Source organism: Strongylocentrotus purpuratus, unplaced genomic scaffold (genome assembly GCF_000002235.5).
Source record: "Strongylocentrotus purpuratus isolate Spur 01 unplaced genomic scaffold, Spur_5.0 spur5_contig_861, whole genome shotgun sequence".
Classification (NCBI taxonomy): Eukaryota; Metazoa; Echinodermata; class Echinoidea; order Camarodonta; family Strongylocentrotidae; genus Strongylocentrotus; species Strongylocentrotus purpuratus.
The window spans coordinates 1,604,612-1,628,591 of NW_022145570.1; the positions used below are offsets into that span (position 1 = coordinate 1,604,612).

The window sequence follows — 23,980 nt, forward strand, 5'->3', positions numbered from 1 at the left end:
ATAACAATACCTCAGGAAAATCTGGAACTAGGTAGGTTCACTTTTTTTTAAAGCGTTTTGAGTAAAATTATCGTTTTCGCACAACCAATTAAAAAGAAAGGAATAATAGCAATTATGCAGGAATGATAAATGTGACATGAATAAAAAAAAACTAATCTATTATGTCGACTTTTACTATTTTCATGTAAGATTATTTTTAAGACCCGGCTAATTTTTACTTTTTTCACCGCATACAGTCAAAACATTTGCCCCCAAAACACTCAATAAAAGTCAGTATTCGTTATTCTAGTATTGAAATGGTAAATAATACGGCATAGTGGGAGAATAACTCGTGAATAAACGGCATTTCACAATCACCTTTGTTTAAAAGAGAAGTTTTCAAAGCTTAATCTAATTAGAGGTAACATGAACAAAATAAAGAAAAAAATAATAGGAAGGAGAATGAAAAGAGAAATAATGTGGTGAGAACAAGAGAGGGGGTGTCATCGACTAGAAAAGTAAAGGAAACAAAAAAAAAGGGGGGGAAGGGAAATGTGTGAAGGACAGATTAAATCAATAAAAGTGCAGAGAGAGCTATACAGATGGGGAATTGTTATATTATCAAAGCCTTTTTACATCCACGACAGGCAGTGGCGTAGAACCTCCCCCCCCCCCCCCCCCCCATCGAATAGCAAACAAAAATGAAGTGAGAGAGAGAGAGAGAGAGAGAGAGAGAGAGAGAAGGAGTGATGGAGGAAAGGGGAAAAGAACGTGAGATAATATAAGGAGGTAGATGGCTCGAAAACGCCCTTCAAAGATTATAATATGTGAATTAGTTAAGGGGGGACAACATGATTAGTCTTTATTAATCTTTATTAGTTTTTGTTAAACGATGTTAAATCTGAGATGCATGGCCCTACGTGTTATCAGTGTCTGTGATATGGTGTGATATTGATCCATACGAAAATCGTACTCCAAAACGATCAGGAAGTGCCTCAAAAAAGTAAAAACCTTTGAGTGACCGGCTTTACCATACTCACTTTCCCTATAAGACTATAATGTTATAAAAAACGTTAGGAAAACGAATTGTGAAATTTCGATTTACAATCATAAATATCTTGATAATCAGACAGGCAATTTGCTTGTAAAAGTCTTGGGGTTCTTGACTGACTTAAAGGTTAATAATTTTCATTGCAGCATCAGCTAAATCCAGGATTTTGTTTCAGAATCTGAGACAAAGATACCCAATTAAGATAGGAGTAAAAGTATGATTCACAAAAGGGCTTCACGCAAAATTGTGCCCGTGCGTCTTTGTATACCTCCTAAGAGTGTCCCGTGAATAAAAAAAAAAGCAGGGGGTCAAAAAAACGCTGATCTAGAAGACAAAAAAATGGTGCCCCCAATTACTAACCCACGGTACGCCACTGACAACAGTCGCTGTGAGATCCAGTTCAATTAAGAGAGAGAGAATGAGCTGTTATCATATGATAATAATGAAAGCGGGCTCCTGTATTTTAAGGATCATGTCTGTCTTGATAATAAACACTGGTACCGCTCAAATATTTTTACCCAGGTTTTAATTATGGCAATCTCCCTACTCTTGGTTGAGTGTAGCAAAGGAAGCTTAATTTCTGGACAAAAGACATTAATGCTTCGGCGGGGATTTGAACCCCGTACCTAGTGACCCATAGTCCGGAAATTCCTCCATTAAACCATTACACCATGGTATGTTACAAACATATTCCACCAACAAGGGCGGATCTAGTTTTTTTTACCAGGAGGGGGGGGGGGGGTTGACCTAGTGTCGGATCCAGGATTTTTCAAAAATCGCGCCGCTTACCTTTTTTTCACACTCGTCCGCCCAAGGGGGGGGGGGTTAAACCGCCGAACCCCCCCCCCCCCTAAATCCGCCCCTGACCTAAAACACACGTACACATCAAACAATAAGTTTGAGCCCGTACACCGTCTCTGCTTGTCAATAGACTAAGTATACGCAATGGCCACTCATGCATTAACAAAGCGCTCCACATTCTTGTGTACACGAAATTTTCGCACACTTTACTCATCGCCTTCACGTCTTATTCTAAACAACGCCACCGGGTAAAAGCTAGCCGTCACAATAAAACGAGTTGGGGTGTGGTGTGCGTATACATCCAAATCGCGCACTCAAGCTGGTTTCATCACGATGTGCTTCGTTGTGATTGGACGCATCTCCCGTCAATTTAACGAACATCTCCAATGTGTCACGATTCTCCTAGCGCCAGAGTAACTTTAGAGGGCGATTGAAGTGCCACTGCCCGAGCTTCAGCTCTCAGTGCATCGATTTTAACCGGTTCAGCAGCAGTGTTTCACTTGTTTTTGCGTCACGAATAGCGATTAAGCGGCTCGAGATGGCTGCAAGTTTTCCCTCCAGCTTCGGCGTAAAGAGAGTTTAATTGCGGAACATGCAACGTTTATAAACAACAAGAGCACTGCAACCTCAGAGCGCAAGGAGCATTCGTCATCTGAACTGAACAGGAAATGCTCTACTTTTGTTGCTCAGGTTAAATAGAAAAGGGGATGCCTATGCTCATTTCTATTAAAACGGAAATACACGACTACTTTCAACCTAAACTTTTCTCCTAACAACGGATATTTCTATTGGACTAAAACAGAATCCTTCATCGGACAGATATTGCGTTACTCTGCTTTCAAATTTTGGAGTACCAAATGATTCAAGCTACTGAAGACAACTGATATTCAACTGTGAGTGAACTAGCTCTGACTTATCGAGAACATTAGCATAAGAGGAAAACCGAAAGTGGACTATCAAGTATGTATTCTAGACATGCATTGGCTTTACAATATCTCCGATCAAGGGACTACCAGGACTACCCTGTAATTATTTGACGAAATAAAAAAGCAACAACGCTTTTATCGCCGTCTTCTACTATTTCACCGGTGGCGGATTCGAATTACATCCCTTGAGGATAATGAATACTAGCCGGAGGTTCTGATCGATATCTACATTAGATGTAAAACTACTCAGTCTTTTGGGGATCCGCATCTGGACTTTGGACGTTTGCAGTCTTAGGATTGGTGCTTGAAAGATCAAGTTTCCACAGCTTCATTTGGAGAAAGCGCTTGATATCTATTCATGTTTCAATTTCTTTGATGGATACACCTGGATACTTTTTTTTTCAATCTAAACGAGTAGTTTTTTAAAAATCCGATTGATGACAGAAAGTGTGATTGCCAGCGGGGTGTCCTGGACGAATTCTGTAGTGGAATAACTTTAGGAAACGTACTTCATTAACTTTTGGACAACAACTTATGAGATAAACCATGGCGGATTCATGGATGTACACCCTGCCGAACGTGTCGAGCAACGGTTCGTTATTGAACAGCTCATCTCTGGACTTCGAGGATGATGTCATGTTCAATTCATTCCTAGTCGCTGGATTTCTATGTATCTTTGTTGTTGGTGTCTTTGGAAACAGCATTGTTATTCTGCTAACATTCCGACCAACGTGCAGCGTGAGTGTCAACACAATCAATACTTATATTGTCAATGTTGCCTTTTCGGATTTGCTCTATATCTTCGGCTGCCTGTTTTATACGCTAACGAACTATAACCAAAATGGATGGATGTTCGGTGATATCGGTTGCAGACTTATTTTGGGACAGGATATCTTAACCATGCACGTGAGTACTTTTATTCTCACTATTATGAGTGTCGAGCGATATGTCGCGGTGGTGCACCCGATGATTTCATTGCGTTACCGGAGCGTTGGCTTCGCCCGCCGGATCAGCGGGGCGGTGTGGTTAACAGGTCTGGTGGTTACTTTACCCATGATTATTTACATGTCGGAGGTACACGTTGAGGATAGGGATAAGTATTCCTGCACATGGACGCTGGATGCTGATCGTTCTCTGCCCAACTACATGCTCGCTATCTTTCTCATCACATTCCTCATACCTTCAGTCATCACCGCCACGGTTTACGTACTCCTCCTGTTCCATTTCCTCAACCTGGTCAGTCCTGCACATTCGGCCAATCGTCGGACCAAGCGATCCAAACGCAAGGTGGCCCAAATCATCTTCGTCATCGTGTTCATCTTCTGGCTTTGTTACATCCCTTTCTGGACCTACCAGCTCATCATCTTAAGAAACGTGAACTTTGATTCCAATAACATTATGGGACTGGTCACATTGGTCCTGTCCTACCTAAACTCCTGCGTCAACCCTTTCCTCTACACCCTTCTACCCAGAAGGTACAACATGTGGAAGCGGATATGTAGCAGTCGTTCTAGGCGGACCTACACCCCTGTCCATGTGCAACTAGCGGCCGCCAAAAGAATCGGCCATGTCCACAACGGGCACGCGGTCCTATGAACCCTTCGTCGGGTGCAGTTGAATGCACCCGATACAAGTTCGTCTAGCACAGGATAAACTCGTTTTGATACTTTATTCATCATCGTTACAGAGCATGGTTAAGCGTCTTTAGCGGCCTATATATAACATGTGCCTTTCTGGACCTTCTGGGAAGAGTAGAAACAATCTCAATTTGTACAGCATATAGTTTATTCAAAAGACTTAATCCATATCGAAATTGTCACATTAATATCATTTTGTATAACGCCATCGTATCCGTAATGTTAGACGTAATATGGTCATGTTTCAAGCCTACCAATTTGTGATATATATATATTTGCAAAATACTAGTCATTCGGGAGCAGTTGCATCGACGGTTACTTTTTAAAAAAGTAACTATGTGATGGGCTGTGCTTAATTATATTTGATGAACGTGTGCAAATACTATCCATTCCAATAACCAAAAACAGTGCATAAAAAAGACACAAACTTTGGCATTCCATCAGGCCGTCAGCTCATAAAACTGACTATACTGGTCTCGTGAACCCTCAGAATAATTTATCACAATGCCCACAGGACCGAAATGTCAGCCCCCCTGACCGTTGGCCTGGTAAACATTCAGAAATCATTTCAGAAGGTTGAAAAGACCGACATGGTCAGTCTAGTGTCCTGTCGATCTCGCCGCTCTTGATTTCGAGCCAGGCAAAACAAAAATAATGGGGTATATATTAAAAACAAAAGACGATTTCAATGTATAGAATTTCAAAAATTAAATCAACTACATGAGAGGACAGAGCATGCGATGTTCAATTTCTTAATTTACCGACGAAATATCTAATCAATATCAACTTTTAGCGGTTCGTGAATATGTATTTGAATTTCTCGGTATTTTATACATTTTGGATTACATGTATGTACATCTTTTTTCTGCTATATCATTCGGGTATTTTGACGATAGGAACATCCGAACTCAGGATTTTCTTTCTTATTCCTTTTTCTGCCATTCAAGAAGTGTGGCGGAAGTCAGTGTTGTATCGGTCCTATACATTGTTAGATTTTACGATTTCAATGGACTTCATGGAAACATTCTTTTACATTATTATGATTATTCTTTTGAAATACAAATCGACAGAAAACCGTCATTGGAAGTTAGTTTGGTCTTATTTTTAGCAACCAATAATAAATCATGACAGAGAGCGAGACATATTGCACGAACAGCATGGAGTGATCCTTGAGTCTCATCTTTCGAGCATTCAAGGAATATTTTCAAGGAATCTTCTTACATAAGCCCTCGAAACTCATTAATGATGTAATACGATATCATGTAAATACGTAGCTAAGGTTGATCCGAGTTTACCTCTTCGTCAAGAGCATATCAGAGACGATTTTATATTTTATATATCCGCTATCATTGAAGTTGACAGATAAAACTTAAATCAGCTTATCTTTATGGGTGAAATTTGACATTACGTTTATATTTGTTGTAAAATAGAAATAGATGCACCTTCCATGACCCATTCCTTTAAAGGTACTATGTCCCATTTGCAGGCCAAAAAACGAAAAGGTGAAATTCCAACGGCATTTGAAAGACAATACTAATTTAGAACTTCTCTCAAAAGGAAAGGGCTTTAAAATGGCTTTTAGTGTGAAATAACGACCATTAGTTGTCGAATCGACTTAAGTGATTGCAATCACCTAAGTAATCACTAGTCTGATTTTTAGACCCTTCTACCAAATGGTCGTACGTTTTGTGCTGCACTAAGATTCAATCAGTTTAATTTTGGCCGTTACAAGTAGAGGATTTAATATTGATGTAGACAAATGCTCATATACCTTTTATAGCTCATTTTATATATTATGTTATTACCAACAGCAAAAAAACAAGTCTGTCAGTCAGTCACTCAATACTGTCTGATAGAGAAGTCTAGAAGGTAAATGGGTTTCTTTGCACAATATGAATACTAGGACCGTTGGTAATGGCTAAATTTCCCAGATAGGACATATATGACATATTCATTGTTCCTGCAAAGTTCTTCAGAATTTGATGTTAGCTGCAAAAGGGACATAGTATCTTTAACAGTACTTTTTTTAAAATTTTCTCTTGACACTCTCAGCCTGACAAATATTGCTAATTTCGAGCACGTGTGACTTTATATCGAAGCCACGCCTCAAGGTTTAGGAAGTGGTCATACATATTACCTATTTCGCACCCAGGGCGTCGTTTGGCATGTTAAAATGTTAATCACTGGAGCCAAAAAAGGTATCATCATCAAGATGTGACGATAAATTGGCAATTTTTAATTTTTTTCCTTCCTGGAACCATTTTGAAAAATTATTTGGAGTTTTGTTCCCTATTTGCCGCCCTCTTTTTGATCGGAACATCGTCATTTCACAATTTTCTTCCCCACCTTCTGAATTAATTGGAGCAGGCGTTACCCCCTCCCCTCCTTAACCAAAAAGATGTGGATCTACCATAAACAATGATTGTTCTTTGCCTTGATAAGGTAGATGCATAACGAATTACAAGTAAAGAACCTAGTTATCCTTTGAAAAAAAAATCATCAGCCCCCTAGCTATTTTGTCAGTTTTCGTTGAATAAATCAGGAATTGCTTTGCATGATGATTCAAATGTCTACAAAGTTGTTATATTGCAACTGCCTCTGTGAGTTCATTTTTCTGGTATGTCATCCAATTGCTGCTAATCATACTTTAATGGGTTATTGACTGCCGGAGGGCAATTGTAAATTATGTACACTAAATTCACGCCCCCCCCCCCTTTCTCTCCAAATTACTTGTTCATTAATTTTGTTTCGTTCATAATCTTAATGTTATACATTACATAGCCTTTCATGAAGAAGAGGCTTGCTATTATTTTGATCAATGTACGGTCAGAATACCAACAAATGATACTTTTTAAAAATGTGTTTATTTTTGTATACATGCTTACCTGTGCAATGAAAAGTAATAATTAAAATCAAATATATGAACGCACACTACCATTTGCGCATATTTCCAGTGTATTGATCAAATATTATGAATTTTTGTTGGAGTTTATTTCCTTTGTTATGCTACGGTCACAAAGGTTCGTACGAATGTCCCTGTTTTTCCATTGTCTTCCCGAATTTCCAATGTCTGAAAATCGTTCGTACGGCGTTCGTAGCAGTTCGTAATGGCATTTGTGACCGAGGCTTTACCTAATTATTTCTATCCTTTCTTTCAAATAATTTTTTTAAAATCGTTTTTCACACTTCTTTTAAATTGTGCACATTCTGTACGTAAACTACGCCGTATGTCTTTTACTCGATCTAAAGCTTCGGTCACAAATACCATTATGAACTGATCAGAGGGCTGTACGAAACCAGCGTTCGTAGACCGTTCGTAGACCGTTCGTAGATCGCTCGTATGTTCGCAGACTGGTCGATGGTCTTTTCCAAGATTTTGTTCAACCTCGTACGAAACCCTCTCTTCATAAGGCGGCCGTACGAACGTCGTAATAACATCGTAAGAACCACGCAAGATCATCGTACATTCCGTAGGTTCTAGAGACAATTCTAAAAGCTTCAAATTTCTTACGATGATCGTTAAAACGCCTAAAGCTCTTCATAAAGGGCTCTTACGGCGTCCTTAAGAACGCCTTTCGAACGGAACTTCGTATAGCCTTCGTACGAACGACACCTGGCGTTTGTAAGGCGTTCGTAAGGTGCTGGTAGGTAAACGTACACATTTTATGCAAAATATGCAGCGCTTTGTTTGAAACCCGGCAAAATATACAACGAATCGTAAGATCTTCTTACGAAAGACTTCAGAATGCCGTCAATAGAATGTAGCACTGGAACATCATATCTGTGGAAATGAGGAGTGACGTAGTCCAAACGTGGTTATATATGCAATACAGTAGGGTACGGAGACTGTCTATCGGTAGAAAACTTGAAAGTCTTTACAGCCGTGTTACTGTGAGTGTTCAAATGGAGATGGCGCCTGAAGACTACCATGTCACTCATAAATATGCATCAGTAACCTCAAATCAATAAGTTATATCAATGCATGCAGCTATTTGGAATACAGCGTGTCTTCCTCGGAGACTTATCAGATCTGGTTCATGAATAAGAAGCTATTTTGATTTTATTCAGTGACATCATTTGGTAGTTGATGCTGCTGCTGATGATGTTGATAATGATGATGATGGTGGTCTTGATAATGATGATGATAATGGTGCTGCTGGTGGTGGTGGCGTTGTTGTTTATTGTTGTCAGTTTTCTTTTCAAAGAGAATGCATAATAGTGATATTTGTCACAATGATATTATAGAAATGTATCACAATAGTGGTGGTATTACATATGTTTCATCTTATCAGGGTCTTTTAAAAACAAAGCGACAACAACAATAACATAATTGAGCATGGTAGCAACTTCATGGCTGAACGTTTGCAAATGGCCAGAGGTAGTGATTTTGTTAACAGCAATCAATTTAATATTATGAAAGCTTGTACCAAATAAACGTATGTTTCTTTAAAATACTTTGTATTTCTTTGATTATGATTCCTATATTCGGCCTATGATTTGTTAAAACCAATTATGTTGACGGATAAATCGACCAAATTTGTGTTAAAAAAATATGGGGCTAAAAATAAAGCATGTAAGTTACTAAATATATATAAATTTAAATGCTTTTTAAAAACTTGGATTTATACATGAAAGCCTTCAACAAAGTATGGAAAGCATGATCAATTAAATATCTCTTGTCCTGGCATAATCATCGCTTAGATTAGTCTGGGTAAAAAGCGGTTTTATTTATTTGTTAAATGATACACCATTTATAATGACTTTTCATTCATGGAATGTGCAGTCGATCAAAAAAGGGGGGCAAATAAAAAGTAAGAAGTTGCAAAATGCGCTGCCCTTGTTCGACTGTGCATTCATATTGCCCTATTTCCCGGGTTTTTTCAACAGTTATTAACCTAGGCATGATGATTCAGAAAGTTGATGACCAATCAGTTACGAATCTTGCCTGACATGTCACCATAGTGCATACATTTTAATTCCAGATTCTTTAGAATTTGGCATTCATGGATGACCAGTTGGGAAAATAGCCTCACTGTCATGAACAACAACAATTACACTCTTAATATGTCACGATATTTGATAAAGAGTGATCTGCATAACAATAGCGGTGCTTACCAGTATATTTGGCAACTTTTCGCTTTTGACCCTGCCACTTATTCTTATGTACTGCTCAATCCATGGTTGCGAAATCATACTAAACATGGTATCAGTTTACAGAAGAGGGCTATAATCCATTCGACTTGAATTTCCAAAAATATTGACGGGTTATGTACTGAGAGTGTGTCTTCAAACCTTTTGATATGATGCCGATTATACGGCATGTTTGGACACAAAATCGCCTCTGTGTGTAAAATGCGAACACATCTTTGGCATTGATTAGCTCTATCCCGGCTTATTTCGAACCATCGGATCATTGTGTCCGATAAAGTAAAGATGTACAGTGATTTTGGATATTTGAAGCGTGGGATAGTATAAACTAAAATAAGGGGAGTCCGACAGGGAGACACATTATCTCCAAAGATATTCACAGCCACTATAGAGGAAGTATTTAAAAAGTCCCATTTAAATGGAGGAATAAACATTGATGGGGAAACGCTTACTGATCTAAGATTTGCTGATGATGTGGCCTTGATCTCAACATCAACCAAAGACTTGGAAGACCAGCTGACAGGTCTCAACAGGGAGAGCAAACGTATTGGCCTAATTATGCACAAAGAGAAAACTAAATATATGACTAATTATGACACAGATGAAAACATCGAGATAGAAGGTCGAACGTTAGAGAGAGTGAGCAGTTACAAGTATCTGGGACAAACTTTGAAAATGGAGGACACCACAAAAGAAGAAGTTATGATGAGAGTAAAAGCAGGATGGATGAACTTTGGAAGATACAAAGACATGTTGACCGATAAAAACATACCCATGTCACTAAGAAGAAGAATGTTCAACCAATGCTTTCTAACAACTATGACATATGGATCAGAAACATGGTCATTGACAAAGGATCTAGAACAGAAGCTTGTGACTACTCAAAGAGCTATGGAAAGAAAGATGTCGCATTTATCTCTGCGAGACAAAATCAACCACAAAGTCATACGCCAGAAAACAAAGGTTAAAGACATCATGGAGAAAGTAAGAGAATCAAAGTGGAGATGGGCTGGGCATGTAGCGAGACTGCAGGACAATAGATGGACAAATCGTTTAACAGAATGGCAACCAAGGGTGGGAAAGAGAAGAAGAGGAAGGCAGAAGAGAAGATGGAGAGATGACCTAACATCATACATGGGAACGGCCGCTTGGACCAGGACAGCTAGAGACAGAAGAGAATGGAAATTTCATGAGGAGGGCTTTGTCCAACGTCTGGATGAACTATAGCCTGATAGATAGATAGATAGATAGTATAAACACTTTCGAAAAAACAAAAGCGGAAGATGACGCGACCTTTCTCAAATGTGCCATAGGGTTTTCATCGGTTAAATTGTACCAGACCATTTGCAGATGAGAGGGGTTTATTTTGCATAATTATTAACCCCGATATTCCGTGAATAAAAGGGCATGTTTTCCCAAAAGTTCGGGTAACGCGATCACCCGACCCAACGTGATTACCCGATGATTGAAAGTAAGCCATCGAGATTCATATCATCGCCTCCACAATCAATCAGAAATGGATTATACAGGCAGCAGTGAAAATCACATCACATCACATGGCTCTTCCATTTGTTTAAATCATGCTGTAATTGTCAATTATTATTAAGCCATTTACATAATGAGCTCATCTTAACATGCTACACCATTCCTCTCCGATTCAACATGTGTTAAAAAAGGACACTCGCGCGTATTCATATCCTGGTGAATCGGATCAATATTACACAGGTTTTGTTAGAGGCAGAGATTTCGTGCCATGAATAATATATTACAGACGCTGTGACATTTACAAAATCAGACAAAAGTTACAAAGTATTCACAGAGCTTAAAGTCTCGGAATGTAATTTTTTTTTGCCGTTTGCCCCTCCCACCACCCTTTCTTTCTCTCTCTCTCTCTCTCTCTCTCCCTTTCTCTCTCTCTCTCTCCCTCTCTCGCTCTCCCTCTCCCTCTCTCCTCTCCTCTCCTCCCCTCTCTCTGTTTCTCTCCCCAATATTCACGACTACGTGATCGACCTGAAACATCTGCACATCAAAGTCGTTTTTAAGATTACAAAGAGCTCTCATTCGTTGGCAATCAATAGATGTACCATGGCGTAACGCTTTAGGGTAGATTTCTTTCAATCTCTGAAAAGGAACGCAAGTATGAATTTCGTTTTCTCCAAATCACGGTAGCTGATCGGTAGCTTCGGCAAGGTATCCCTTCATCACGGATTGGCGCATTTGATTGACAGACTTTTATCTGTAAGTATATTTCCTTATCCCAAATGTCCCTGAGCCTGTGGCGTATTCATTTTAATAACATTCAATTCAATTTGATTAAATACTTTGTTATCCTCGAAACATACACGGGATATTTTTCTTTTATTTTCGTGTTTGATGGAAAATAAACAAAGAAATTAGATATGATGATAAAATAATATAGCATTAAGAGATATAAGGCAGGGGGCTATGATATCAGGCACCATATCAATAATTTCTTTTTCATTTTTCGATAGTGATAAATCTAAGATAAGACCTCAGTTTTAAACGTCAAAAATCAACATTGGTTAGTTGGAAGAGTGAGAAAAAAAATGTATACATCATAAATCCAAATATCACATGTGTGATTCTAATGATCATAACAATCAATTATAAATTACATTCATGGCCCGGAAATTAAAAAATGAAATCTATAAAAAACTGGCAGGGGGTTAGTGACTTGCCGGTATGATCCGATAAGTATTCCGCCCTCATACATCATGATAATCCAAATATCACATGTGTGATTCTAATGATCATAACAATCAATTATAAATTACATTCATGACCCGGAAATTAAAAAATGAAATCTATAAAAACTGGCAGGGGGTTAGTGACTTGCCGGTATGATCCGATAAGTATTCCGCCCTCGCTCCAGGGAGGACCCCCCCCCCCCCTTTTCCCCTCTCTCTCGCTCTCTCTCTCTCTCTCTCTCTCTTTCTTTCTAACTTTTCTCTCTCTACTTTCCCTCTGTTCTAGAAAGTGTCTTTGGAAAGTCTGCTCAAGGTGAACAGCAGGCATTTCATTATCACATAGTTTTATGAAGGCTTACCGTTTATTTTATGGCAAAAGTGTTTCACATTAAGTCTGACAAAGTTGTGCACTAATGACTGGTTTACAGTTAGAAGAGGATTACACTTGATCATTTCCTTTGCAAAAAAAGTCATTGTATTTCACTCAGTAATAACTCACATCGTGTTTGAATGAGGAATTTTCGTGATTGAATAAATTACAAAATTACTTTCCTGGCCTAAATGGGAATAAACAATTAAAACCCCTTTATCGACTTTATCCCGGGTTTTTTTCTTTTCAGAAAGAGATCACGTATGATACACGACAAAAATAAAGAAATAAAAACATCTGGCATAAATTGCCTTTGTAAGATGAAGTGGGGAGTTCAATGTATCACGAACACAATAATCTGCATTAGATCTGAACTTCGCACTCGAATTCAGGGGTGGGAAATTATCACTCTGACACGGTTTAAGAAGCACCCGTCATAATCAGTCTGTGGAGCCGACCAGCTGGGAAAGTAATAACCTTAATTGGCCGGATAATTAGGACTCTTTTAAACTTACCGTCATCTACCTTAGGCTGTTAAATTGTTCAGTGCTGGCATTCATACCTAGCAACTTAGGACTTGTTCACAGAAGAACTAGCGGCGTTTTTTCCCCTTCTTTTTTTAAAGTAAAGTTTAATACGTTTTTAAAGTACAGTTGAATACGCTCCTTATTTCTGTGTGTTAATTCATGGAGGTACATGTCATTGAATACTTGTAGGACCTTTGCTGCGCCCACTCTGCCATTAATTTACACGTAAAAGAAACACCTTTTTTTTTTCTTCTACCGCGTCATACTTGAAAGAGCAACAATTAGTAATTAATAGCTGTGGCAGTCCTAATGCCCAGGGGGTGATTCACTAACAGCTAAAATCGATCCCAAATGAGATTAAATCCCTCTTTGGCTCAATATCACTCCTAAGAGCAATATCGCTTTTAGGAACTGATTCACTAAGGCATTTGGGATTAATGCTAGCAATGAAATCGCTATTGAGGCTGAGAGTGATCGCTATCACTCTCAGCCTACTTTCTGGCAAAGACAAAACTGTCAAACTGAAGTTTAATTAGAGGCAACACGAGGAAAATAGATATTGTTAGTAACTGATTTGATTTACTCTATGATAGGGTAGGCCTAACTTAGCGCCAACAACATGTAAAACACCTTAGACTTGGAAGATTCTACATCAAGACTGTACGATGATCACCCCCACAGCCTTGGCCAAGCCCACGGTAGATCCGGCTACATGCTAGCCATGGGGATGGTAGGTCTAACTTACGTACATTACTTACATTAAATCCGGCATTTTACTCGAAACAAGCATAAAGAAAGACAAACTATACCCACAGAAAATCGTATTCATCCTCACACTGCTACATGAAAAAATCACTAATGATTTGTTTTGTGTCTTATGAGTAATTTCACTAAGTTTTCTTCTAATGTTAGAACAAAATAAACATAGAAATAAACGTCATTGACAAATTAAGCGACGATAGCTAGCTAATTATCGTAATGTCGATCGGTCGTGCGATTGATTGATGCCCAGTGACCAAAATTTGAGTCTGTTGATTGGTTGGATTGATCGCGTACATGAATATTCATATGCGCGCGTGATTATTCACGCTGGGATTGATCCCAGCCTAAAAGCGATTTAGTGAACCAGTCAGGTAGAATCGCTTTTAAGCTGGGATTGAAATCAATCCCAAAAATTGCTCTTAGGAACGACATCGTTCCCAGTTAGTGAATCACCCCCCTGTTCACACTAACGAAATTTTTAAAAAGTTCTCCGGTTCAGACGTGATGATGAACTACTGTAGGATAAAAAGAAAACAAGACAAATTATGAGAGGAGAAGGAAAGTTGTTTGAACTCGGCAGAATAAGGCATATGAGTGATACATCAAGCAGTATACGTAATCATAAACAATCTGACATGGTATAAACATACTGTGATATAACATTATCACACACACACAGAAAAAGAGTGTTCATATGAGTAAATAACTTTTGTTGTTTTTCTATTTTGGCATTTCACGGGTCGCAAGGGCGCCGAAGTAAATGTAATCATTCAGACAGACAGACGTTCAGACAGGCTTATGAGGTGGTAAACCGCGGCGTTTTTCATTATTATTATTTTGTGTGTGTGCATGTTTTCCTTATGATGATGTAACGCGATTAGATACGCTTCACGTTGCTGTATGTCTTAACAACAGAGCTCAGTGGATAAGCCAGGATCTTTGTTGCGCGCAGTTACCATTCATTTACACCTTTAAATCAAAACTAAAAAGAGGCGGCTCTTTTGTTTGCGGCGGTGGACCGCGTCACATTGGAACGAGGTTTAAATGAAAATCCAACCTTCGTAGCCAACTACTTTAAAAGAAGGCAGAACAATCAGTTATTTAAAAGCAGACTGGTTATATTCCGAACGAAATTATGAATTTTATTATAAAATGTTGTAATCACTATACGTATGGTAACTTCAAATTATCTGAATCGGTAATCGGACACGTCACTGTGACGTAATGCTAGACAACTCACAAAATTACTTCAATGTTTTTTCTTCTTCAAAATGAGTTTTCTTTAAAGAGGACCTATACTACTACGTTATTCCTAGTAGTGCCTGAAGGAAGGAGGCACTTATTAGAGTAAACAGAAATTTAAAAATATTATAAATAAGGATAAAGATGAGAACAGACATTCGGGGAATACGATAGGAACTGCTTGTCAATTTCTAGTGAAATGTTAGAGGCGCAGACATAGAGCATTCATCTTACAAATATTGGCTTGCCTTTTAACCCAATGATCTATAGATTTTTTTTTGCGTTGGTGGTGAGAATGATATTTTCATCTTGGAATTCAGTGAGGAAAAAAGTTGTTGATGGATGGCAATAGTGTTTCTCGAGAGACACAATTTCCGATCACATCAACAACTAAAACATTTAAAGTAGATCGTGAGATTCGAGAGTCAGCTGTATGGATCATCTCTCAACAAAATTGATAACAGGGGGTTATCACGTAGATCAACGGATTTTACACTCTCGTCCCAGTTATCCTTCCGACAATAGTACTCGAATTCGTATGGCTGTATAATTCAATCAATTCGTTCTAATTTTGCTCGCGCTTTCTAGTTCAATGATATGTAAATGGATGCCAAGGGGCAGAAGGTGTTTAAAATTAAAAACGAATTTGCATTTTTATGTCTTTAAGGTACCATTTGAATGGAAAAGGAAGACGGATAGATATGTTACACGTACTGAAAATAAATATACCCTTTGATAAAATACTGTGTTCGAAAAGCATATAATTACAACACATGCACAACATCTATACATTCCTGAAAGTAGCAAAGATTTACTCATGGCAATATCAATAGAAAAACAAGAGGACGTCAAATGCAATTACTAGTATTCTGTATCACCCGACTCACCAATTTCACAAGGTAGTACACTGTACCGTATCATGAAAAATTTACGGTTTTAAATGTACTGTACAATAAATTATAGTAAACCGTGTACTTTCATAACATCACATGTGATGGGATATGAAATGATGGGATCTGATGTGAGGTGATGTGGTTATATAATATGATGTTATGTGGTATGATATGATAGGATAGGGGATGTGATGTAATTTAATGTGATGTGATGTGATTTTCACTGCTGCCTGCATAATCCATTTCTGATTAGGAAGGCACACAGCGGCAAACTTTTCTTTCCTGATTATTCTACTATTACCGCCTATTATGTGTATGCTAATAGTGTATCATAGTATATTACTGACCAGCGGTAATAGTGGAATTTCCCTATTAGTGGTTTATGCTTATGCTTATACTTTTACTTATACGTATGCTTATACTAATACTTTTGCTTATACTTTTACTAATACTAACTCTTATACGAATACTAATACTTGTACTGTAAGAACTTGATCGCTATCAAAGCATTTTTTTGTCGCATTTTACTTTTTAAAGTAAACTTTATAAACAAAGTGTCACAAGGACCACATCGCCCCTCCCTTTTATAGTAAATTTTCGAAGAAGGCAAACGTAGAAAGCGATCTTATAACGAAGGAAAGGGGGTATCAACTTTCATAGGCCCATCTGTAATAAAGCCGTGATGAACATGTAAATTGAGCATGTTTTTGTTGAAAATATAATGAATCAAAAGAATTTTCTATTCTGCGCTTTGTTATTTTCAACATGAATGTATCCATGAGATGCCTGTAGTCACGTTTCTTTTCTTTTTTTGGCGCCATGAAAATCTCTCAAGGTTAGGAATATTTGAAGAGAATAGTGCGTCATTATGAACATGATGAAGGTCGCTCATTTATGACTTCGAGTATGCATGTAATGGGTTTCAAATTATGTTCGCCCTCGGGAAACAGTACGTCAGAAACAAATATTAATTCAAATGTAATACATAAGGACCTTATGTATTACATATGTATTACATTCAAATGTAATACATAAGGACCTTATGTATTACATTTGAATTAATATTTAATTCTGACGTACTATACCGACGGGAGTGAATACGGATAGAAATAACAAAGAGACCAACGAGTTCTCATATTGAATTTTCCCCAAACGAGCGATTTGTGATTTGTATTTATTTATCTTTTCGTTTTTATTTAAACAGGGTCACTCTCTCAGTATTAAAACCATTTTCCCCAGTGGCCAAGTACAGATTATAGATTACAAATACAGCGGAAATTGAACAGAATTCAAATACATACATGCCATATATATATATAAACAAGGTTCTTTGTTTTTGTTTAGTTCTTTTACAAATTTCAGTATAATGTCTTTGATAGATTGTAACAATAATTTTTTTAACAACAAAAGACGAAAGAACAAAAGCTCACTTAAAATAAAATTAAATAAGACGAATTCACAATAGAGGTATAAATTTAACCCACGGTTTAAAGTTAATTTTAGATCTCCCTATGGACTAGAATAAGTGTAACTAAGCTAATATAAAAGCGTAGAGAAGCGTATGATATATTGTCCGTTCGTTAGACGTGAGGACACAGTTCAGTTCAGTTCATTTTATTCACAACCACCCAAAACATGATAATCTGTTACATGAAAAAGAGACTGGTAATAGTACATCAACCAACATATTTTAAATTGATTACATCATAAACTGAATAGTTTTAGGACCCCTTTAGAAGCTAAGCTTATGAGCGGGGCCCTATAGTCAACAAAATACATACATTTACAGTAAAAAGAATGTTACGTATAATTATACAATGGATGAAAATACTAAGCTACAGAATATAGAACATACAAAAACTCACATACACACACACACACACACAAACACACGCCCATACACAACAAACACACTGACGAGTAGGTCCTTAGTGGTCAAAAAGCATTTCAGAATAAAAAATTACTAAGATGCAAATAAAAACTATGTCAGTGTTTCAAGTAAGTACGTTTTAGATAACCTTCTAAACCTAGAAAGAGTTGTACTATTTTTTTTATCATCAGGCAGACTGTTCCATTCTTTAATGCAAGAGATACGGAAAGAGGTCAGAGTGACATTTGTTCTTGCAAAAGGCTGACGAATAAGACACCTTTGACTCGTATTATAATTATGAATTTGCGAGTTCTGACGGAATAAATCTTTTAACGTACATTCATGAGGCATAGACTTAAGATTAAACATAAACAAAATGCAATTGAACGACACAAGTCCACTTAGTGGTAACATTCTTAGTCGAAGGAACAATGGAGAACTTGGATGTCTATAATAAGAATTAGTAATAAGCCGTATTGCCTTCTTCTGCCATACTCTCAACTTATCAAGATATGACTTAAAAGTGTTTCCCCAAGCAACATTACAATATGTCAAATAAGGAAGAATAATACTATTATATAATGTTATCAGCACTCTTTCAGGTAAAATAAATTTTAATCTAAAAATGACACCTACACTACGTGACAACTTTGTGCATACAGCATCTAAATGATTTCTCCAAGATAAATTCCATGGTTAACCCTAAGAACTGAACATTTTCACTTAGCGCAACATCATGGCCTCCAACATTAAGAAAAGTAATGCCATCTGGAAGCTTTTTACCCTTGGAGCGAAAAATAACACATTTGGTCTTTTGAACATTCAACAATAACTTATTACAACAATACCATGCATACAGTTTCTGAATCTCTTGATTCGCAAATAGTAATAAATCTTCAGCCTTCTTATCAGCCAACAGCAAGCTGGTATCATCAGCAAAAAGTGAGTATGAGAATAATGTTGATGAGTGTATTATATCAATTATATAGATCAGAAACAACAAGGAACCAAGGACGGAATCCTGAGGTACACCATATTTAATAGAAGCAAGTTGGGAACTAGTACCATCCACCACAACAAATTGTTTCCTGTCAAACAAATAGCTTTGGAACCAAGACAATGCTACACCACGTATTCCATAATGCTCAAGTTTTCTGAGGATGCCATGGTCAATGGTATCAAACGCCTTAGATAGATCTAAGAATATCCCCAAACAATACATGTCTCCATGTACACGAGTGTACAGTGCCCATCAAGGTTTGAACCATGGGATAAGATTTAAGAAGTACGTGAATTCGGGCAGTTGAGCCCGTCTGTACTAATTTGGCCAGGGAGATAAGACCTCCCTGTAAGGTCTCTGATAGGTGGTTATCTCATAAAATCAGCTCTCAATCATGGGGGACCAACAGGCACCGATAAGGCATTGTTTGTTATATAGAGGGCGCAAGTAGCTATAAGTAGTGCATTGGGGCTTTAAGGTAATAGCTTTATAATAGAAGAAAGAAGAGGAAAACACAGTCTCATGATGCTCAGAGTTAATGAGGAGAGGGTTGATCATTAAACAGTTTCAGATTCCGTTGATTACGGACGATACAAAGCTGGCACGACGGAAGCGGAAGAAGAAGGTCACGAAACCATTCGACTCAATGATTATGTTATAGCAAAATCATAAAAGGATAGAATATTAATTGGAAATATGTGCATGCTTATATTCCGTTTGTCTTCAGGCTACGAAACTTGAAACGATGTTTCGAGCAGTAAGAGGTTGTTAATTGCTAAAAAACGAAGACTTCAATATTATTTCCTTATGTCAACAGGGGACTCATAATTCATACTTTAAGGTAGGAGCATGCAAGGTTGTATTGAATACCATCGCCAACGGGAAGGCAGAAAAGACAAAGCAAAGCACGTTTTCAGAGAGTACCGTTCCCAGGCTCCGAGAAAAACGAAGGTTATTAATGTTACATTTAAAACATGAAAGTTGGACACCGCGGGCTTATTATTTTCGATGTGAATTTGTTTGAATGAAATATTCCGAACGAATTGTGACCTGTATCTCCAGAGGAAAGGTCTCAATTAAACAGGAAAGAAATCGAGGGTGATCAATGATCTTGGGAATTCGGCACAAACTTGAGATAAAAGTGGCAGATCATTACTTAATGAAAGTTAATGCTGCAGATTGCAAACATATGATAATTATTTCCTCCAACAAATTGACTTCAGATAAATGATAATCGGGAAATTGATTAATTTCTATGCTCCTCTCGATGGAATTATGGACGTTCATGAAAAAATATGAACATCACACAACGTATCATTGGAATACGAGTATACGATGAACGTATCGCGCATACAAATGGTCTACTGTGTGGAATGCGTGCAGCCCTCAAAATATACACGTATTAAGGGTGTAGTATGGTGAAACGAGAGTGCAAAAGAGGGATGGTGAGAGGGAGAGAGACGTGGAGAGAGAAGAGAATATAGAGAGGGGGAGGGAGGGAGAGAGTGAGAGAGACACATACAGAAAGACATACAGAGTAAAGGGAAACAATTTTGGATTCCAATCACCAACTATTACCACTGCACCTGAGGCTTTTACTTCGGTTTTTTTTCTCGATTTTCTAATAAGGAAGCAGGTGAACTCATCTGAAAAATTAGTGATTTTACCAAATTACAGTATCGGTCAATTTACAAGTAGTTTAAGAGGAATACCAGCCGAACAATGAACCACTGATATACATTTGTATAATGTAACAAGCATGGAAAAGATGTAGCTTACTTATATCGGGCAAAAACTAGGCTCTACGACAAAACCATACCTCAGTAACTGCACTTTATGTAAAATGTGCCAGGTTGAAACAGTTTAGCCTTAATATAAACACACTTCGCCGTAAATTGAAAAATATGAAGTTATCCGCCATCGTGCGGTGCTGTAAAACCCATTGATCAAAGACGCGGGATCATATCGTGGTTTATTGTGTGGAATATAAGAGACAAGTCCAATTACATGCTAGGAAGTATGACCTTGTTCTCCTTCCTATTCCATGAAATATGTCGTTTATCAAGAGTCAATTCCATAATGCTCTCTCTATACACTGAGCGAGCTCATAGATTGCTTGTCCAATATTTACACAACATAATTGTTTTCACAAGTTTCCTGAAAGACTATCGAGGTGTTGTGGTCCAGGGAATACATCACCGGACTATGGATCACATGGTTCGTTGTTCGAGTCCCGCCGCTGCACTATCATGCCCTTTGGCAATGCATTAAGCTACATTTGCCACTCTCTACCCAGTTTAAGTAAATGGGTATCTGGTAGGAATTTATTCCTTGAATGCTTGTTAGCGCCTTATGGCAGCTGGGATAAAGCCAGTATAATAAAACTTATTTGTAGGCGGCTGGAGCATCTCATGGGATGAAAACGTGCGCAATATAATGTAAGTATTAATATTATTATTATCATCATTATTATTGTTATCATTGTAATTATTTGTTATATTCATTAATTATTTTGTTTACTGTTATTGTTATTATTATTATTATGATCATGTTATGATTATTATTTTCATTTCAATTACTAACATTATTTCTATCAATATTATGGTGGGTCATAAATGATAACACTGGGGGTTACAGTGTGTCTGGATGGTTAAGGTTTGGTGCTATCGTCAGGGGTATTTTTCAATGAAAAGAGATCCATTGCCCCAAAAAGACTAAGATTTTACCATTTATTTACTACTTGTTAAAATATACCGTGCAGGCTATTGCTTCATGCAGGGACATATCTAAACCTTTGCCTCAGGAGGGGCAACAATTTTAACTGACTGTGATTCATAAACTTTGAGTCAAGGATCAACTTTCAGAGGCCCTCCATTAGGGGCGGGGATTATTCAAAAGAACTGTATTGAGGGATTTAGACGACATTTCTTGTATTTAATTTATTGGGGGGGGGGGGCTAAAATACTAATATATATGAAAACTGCTAATAACCCAGTTATAATACAAGTAACCGCATTTATTTATCTCGGTCAACAATCTTGTAACAGGGGCAAAGTTTCCCACTTTGCCCCTCCTTCAAATGCGCTGGTGGCTTCATGTCAGCATTCTGGCGTAAAGAAAAACTATCGTGTATCTTTCTAGCCCAAAGGGCTGAAGGATAGAATCTAAGGAAGATTAAGAGGTTGTTTATGCAAAGATAACCGAGGAGACACCAGATAGTACTATCCCCTAGGGCTGACGAGATGCAAATTACGCCATGAAGGAGTTATATCGGGATCAGTAGCCTTAATCCTTTTAAAGGAAAACTGCACGATGACGTGAATGTATTAGTGATTGTTAAACTCAGGCTTATATTGCTATCTACATTTATAATCATTATTTCGTAGACGTTTTAGTGACAATCTTCCCCAATAAAAGTTGGTAAATTTGATTTAAATGCCGAACTTTTTCTGTCGTCAATCGAGCACAATTTTATTAAAATTTGTCCGAAATAAATATGTAAACGAAATGTGATATAATAGTGGCAGAAACAAGAGCCAAAAATTATTTGTAAGCATGGTCTTTCTCGATCTCTCTCTCTCTCTCTCTCTCTCTCTCTCTGTCCCCCTCTGTCTCTTTCATCTCCCTCACTCGTTCTATGTTCTCTCTCTCTCTCTCTCTACCCTTTACGCTGTAAGATAAAGTGACAAGATCTTTGATGTACTTCCCAAGGGAGTAATATGTTAGATTGAGATGATTGATATGATTCTTGCTATACAAAGCCGACATTACAAGGCTCTAATATGAAAAGTATATTCATCGGGGATGTTTCACAACAGTTTTACAGGCATTACTGCTCGAATATTTTTAATAATTCATGTTCTCTTTCACCTGTCATCATCGCTTATTATTAGCGTCATCTAAATTAACGTAGAAGAAACAAAACGGACAGTATCTGAAAAATAATAACTTCGGAGGATACCATTATTTATGCATGGGACTAGTGATATGAACTTGCATTGCGCCCTTTCTTGAAGCGCTATCCGACCTTTGTAATGAGTACATTTGTATATATGAAAGCAGAAAATTTGAGAAACAAGAAGGCAAAAGTATGGAATAAAAGGGACCAATGATAACAGGGTTATGAATATTTGAAATATGAGATCACTCAAACTTCGCTCATCTCAAATTGGCAATTTTATGTGTGGATTGTGATGTATTCATAGACAACTCTCCCGATAGTCGTGGAAAATATTGGCCTGACACCCATCCCCATTTAAACTCTCCAAGCGAAACTCTTGAAAAGATCATTTTCAAAATTACTCAAACGTTAACTTAGTGATCAGATATAACATTCACATTTATTATTGTATTATAATAATCAAAATAGTCAAGCTCGAAATGAAGCATAAATAATATCCCCCCCCCCAACAACAAACAACAAAAAATTTAATTCGTCATGGGGACGAATTAGGTGGTCTGTCTTCAATTGTTATGATAGATTTGAGAATGGGAGAAAATATTTAGACATATAAACAATGATGATCATGATGATGAGGATCACGATGATATTGCTCGCGAAAGACGGGAATGTAGAATCCGGTTGTGAGAAAAAGTCATGTCCCATAAAGAATACACGCAAAATGTGAAAAATTGACATACCTCCTTTAATCACAAAAATACGCCATAATGCTCTTTTCAAAATGAAAAATTGTGAATAATATACTCGTAGAGAATTGTCTCAGCTAGAACATATCCAAATTCGGAGGAAAATTGATCAATATTTACAGAGATACAATCAATGTTCTAAAAATATGCTGACGTCATAATAAGCAAATATAAATTTTGAGTTCAGAGGCCATTATGATGACGTCATGAGTTTATTGAGGATCAAATGAGACATGAAATCATATCTACGATTCCTACTCTATCCAAATATGAAATAAAATTAGAGGTCAACGGGCATCTCAAAGAGCTACAATGGATTTTGTATAGGCATGTTTTTGCCCATATATGCTATGTATTACAAGAGTTCACACGCAAGTACATGTATCTTAAACGGACGCTCATTCCGTTATTAATGTTCA

General features: G+C 37.5%; 1 protein-coding gene across 1 annotated transcript; it reads left to right on the forward strand.

The window, feature by feature from the left end:
* Positions 1–3,303: 3,303 nt before the first annotated feature.
* LOC115929817 (urotensin-2 receptor-like) lies at positions 3,304–5,229 on the forward strand. The gene has a single exon (XM_030999848.1). It carries the CDS (start codon positions 3,304–3,306, stop codon positions 4,351–4,353), a length of 1,050 nt encoding a protein of 349 aa, XP_030855708.1. The 3' UTR covers positions 4,354–5,229.
* The last annotated feature ends 18,751 nt before the right edge of the window (positions 5,230–23,980 follow it).